At 48.2% G+C, this 2,354-nt stretch overlaps 1 protein-coding gene across 1 annotated transcript; it reads left to right on the top strand.

Moving 5' to 3' along the window:
• Positions 1–1,346: 1,346 nt before the first annotated feature.
• LOC131230607 (uncharacterized) lies at positions 1,347–1,904 on the top strand. Its single transcript, XM_058226504.1, has one exon. It carries the CDS (start codon positions 1,347–1,349, stop codon positions 1,902–1,904), a length of 558 nt encoding a protein of 185 aa, XP_058082487.1.
• The last annotated feature ends 450 nt before the right edge of the window (positions 1,905–2,354 follow it).

Raw genomic sequence — 2,354 nt, 5'->3', positions numbered from 1 at the left:
GGTCATGAGTCAATTATTGTACACTCCAAGGAAGGAGGTGCATCCGCAACGACACAATATATATTTATATATGTGCGCGTGTGTGTGTGTGTATTCCGCATGCATTGTATCGTCAACAACAAGGTTTGTGATGTAATCATAAATGTGGTAATAGCAAAAACATCGTCTCAAAAGTAATGGCGGATAAGTTACGACTACCTACGATAAAGCTTCATTTCCTTTACTTGTTTGGCTAGATAAAAAAGGTAAACGAGACAAAGGAAATAGAACAATGCAATGTCCCATTTTCAATTGGTAAGAATTATAAAGATTAAGTATATTGTGACATGGTTGACATGGAAGCATGTCATATGTCGCTCTATTGGCGCCGTTGGCGGGCGCTCACTCTTCCTACATTGGCGCAGTTGGCGGGCGCTCACTCTTCTTAAGGAGGAAGGGAGACTCGGAATTAAGAGGCTGACCGATTTCATGCAGGCCCTTAAGCAGAAAATGGTCTGGTCCTTCCTTTTCCATCTTGTTCAAGGGATGTGGAGTAGTTTCATGGCAGCTAAATACGATACGTCCCTCAGTGAGAACGATCATAGGATTCCCCCTGCTTTTGCCTCCCCTATTTAGAAACAAATCCTACGTCTACTCCCCTCTATGGAGTCAGCTGCGCAACTGCAGATAGGTGCGGGAGACAGCAACCTCTAGAGTTCAAATTGGACGGGCCTTGGTCCTCTTCAGGGGTTTAATGGAATCCTTATTCCCCCCTCCCTGCGTCAGCTAAAGATAAATTAGTTTCTGGGCAGAGCAGGCCCTCTCCCCCCTTGTTCGGTGTTGTCCTTTCTGCCCCAAGAGGTGTTGGATTTCGTTTTTCAAGCAGGCTTCTACACTTCTTCGGGCCCTAACTTACCTTTTTGGCCATTCATCCCATTAGGACAATTCTCGGTTTCCTCCGCCTAGAACTGTTGCAGATCGGGCTAGCCGAGAAAGCAGTGGACCAGATGGATCTGGCACCCCTCCCTTCCACTGAAAATATCTACTTTGGTCTGGAAAATTCTTGTGAAAACAGTTCTGGTGAAAAGTCGAATTCAAGAGAAAGGCATCCATTTGGCATCAAAATGTGTCTGTTGCGGTTCAAATGAATCTTCCATCATCCTAACCAGCCTAGCATCGATTGCGAATCAATATCCCACTTATTTCTAGAAGGTGACCTTGCTAAAACGGGTTGGCAACACATTGGTTCATCTCTCAGCATTGACACCCAACGCGCCTCAACGGTTGATCAGCGTCTAGTCCAATGGTGGTCAGCACTCGCGGCGGGCCATCACGCCTCCTTGTCCCACAAGTTAGCTCCATATGTCATGCTATGGGAGGTTTGGAAAGCTTGGAATGCAGCAAAGTTCTCCGGCACCACGCCGTCCAATCAGGTGTTGCGGGCCCGCATTGCATGGTGGCTAAACTATTTCAACAAGAAGGCTGGGTTAAAGCAGGCTCAACCCCCTAGTAAGAACCGATCCCTCTATCCACGGTATTCTCCCCTCTTCTCCCTCGCGCAAATCAGCCACCCCATTTCCATTGTCAGATGGCAGCGGCCCCCTGCAGGATGGGTAAGACTTAATGTCGATGGGTCTTCCCTTGGGAACCTAGGCCCATCAGGTGGTGGGGGTCTCTGCAGAGACAGTTCGGGGGGATTTCTCTTTGCCTTTGCAAAAGGCTATGGGACGCCTTCTAACACACATGCAGAACTCAGAGCCGTTCACGAGGATTTATGTCTATCCCTTTCAAAGGGGTACCATCAGATCATTATCGAATCGGATTTGGAGTTAATTGTTAGGTTCCTCTCGGGCGCCGCAACCCCTGGGTGGAATGGCTTTATTGGATCGCCAGGATCAATGATCTGGCTGCCTCTGCCAGGGTGACCTTCTCCCACTCTCTTAGGGAAGGCAACGACCCCGCGGATGCCATGGCCAGGCTGGGCAGCGGCACCCAATCATCTTTTCTCTCGTGCTATCGGCGGACCTTTCTCCTCACACCAAAGGTCTCATCTTCTTAGACAGGGTCGGGCTGGGTTCCCTGAGAAATTGGTAGTGTCTTTTGTGTAGATTTCCTTTCCTCATGATAGGTTGGACTAGTCGCTTTTTGTTCTAGCCAACCCGAATCCCTCTGTAAAAATGCGATCACTTTAATCCCCATATATGAAAATTTTCAGTTTTCTTAAAAAAATGTCGCTCTATTGACCATGGCAATTAGACAGTGATTTGACCCATCGAGAACAAGACAATGTTCCTTCTCTCAGGCCCTCGAGACTGATCTGACTCCCCGGAACTAGGCGGAATAGCACTTCATTCCCCTAAGTGGGCATGGAACGG

The sequence above is a fragment of the Magnolia sinica genome, chromosome 17 (assembly GCF_029962835.1).
Source record: "Magnolia sinica isolate HGM2019 chromosome 17, MsV1, whole genome shotgun sequence".
NCBI lineage: Eukaryota > Viridiplantae > Streptophyta > Magnoliopsida > Magnoliales > Magnoliaceae > Magnolia > Magnolia sinica.
The sequence above is the reverse complement of the archived record's forward strand: the minus strand, read 5'-3'. Positions and strand labels throughout refer to the sequence as shown.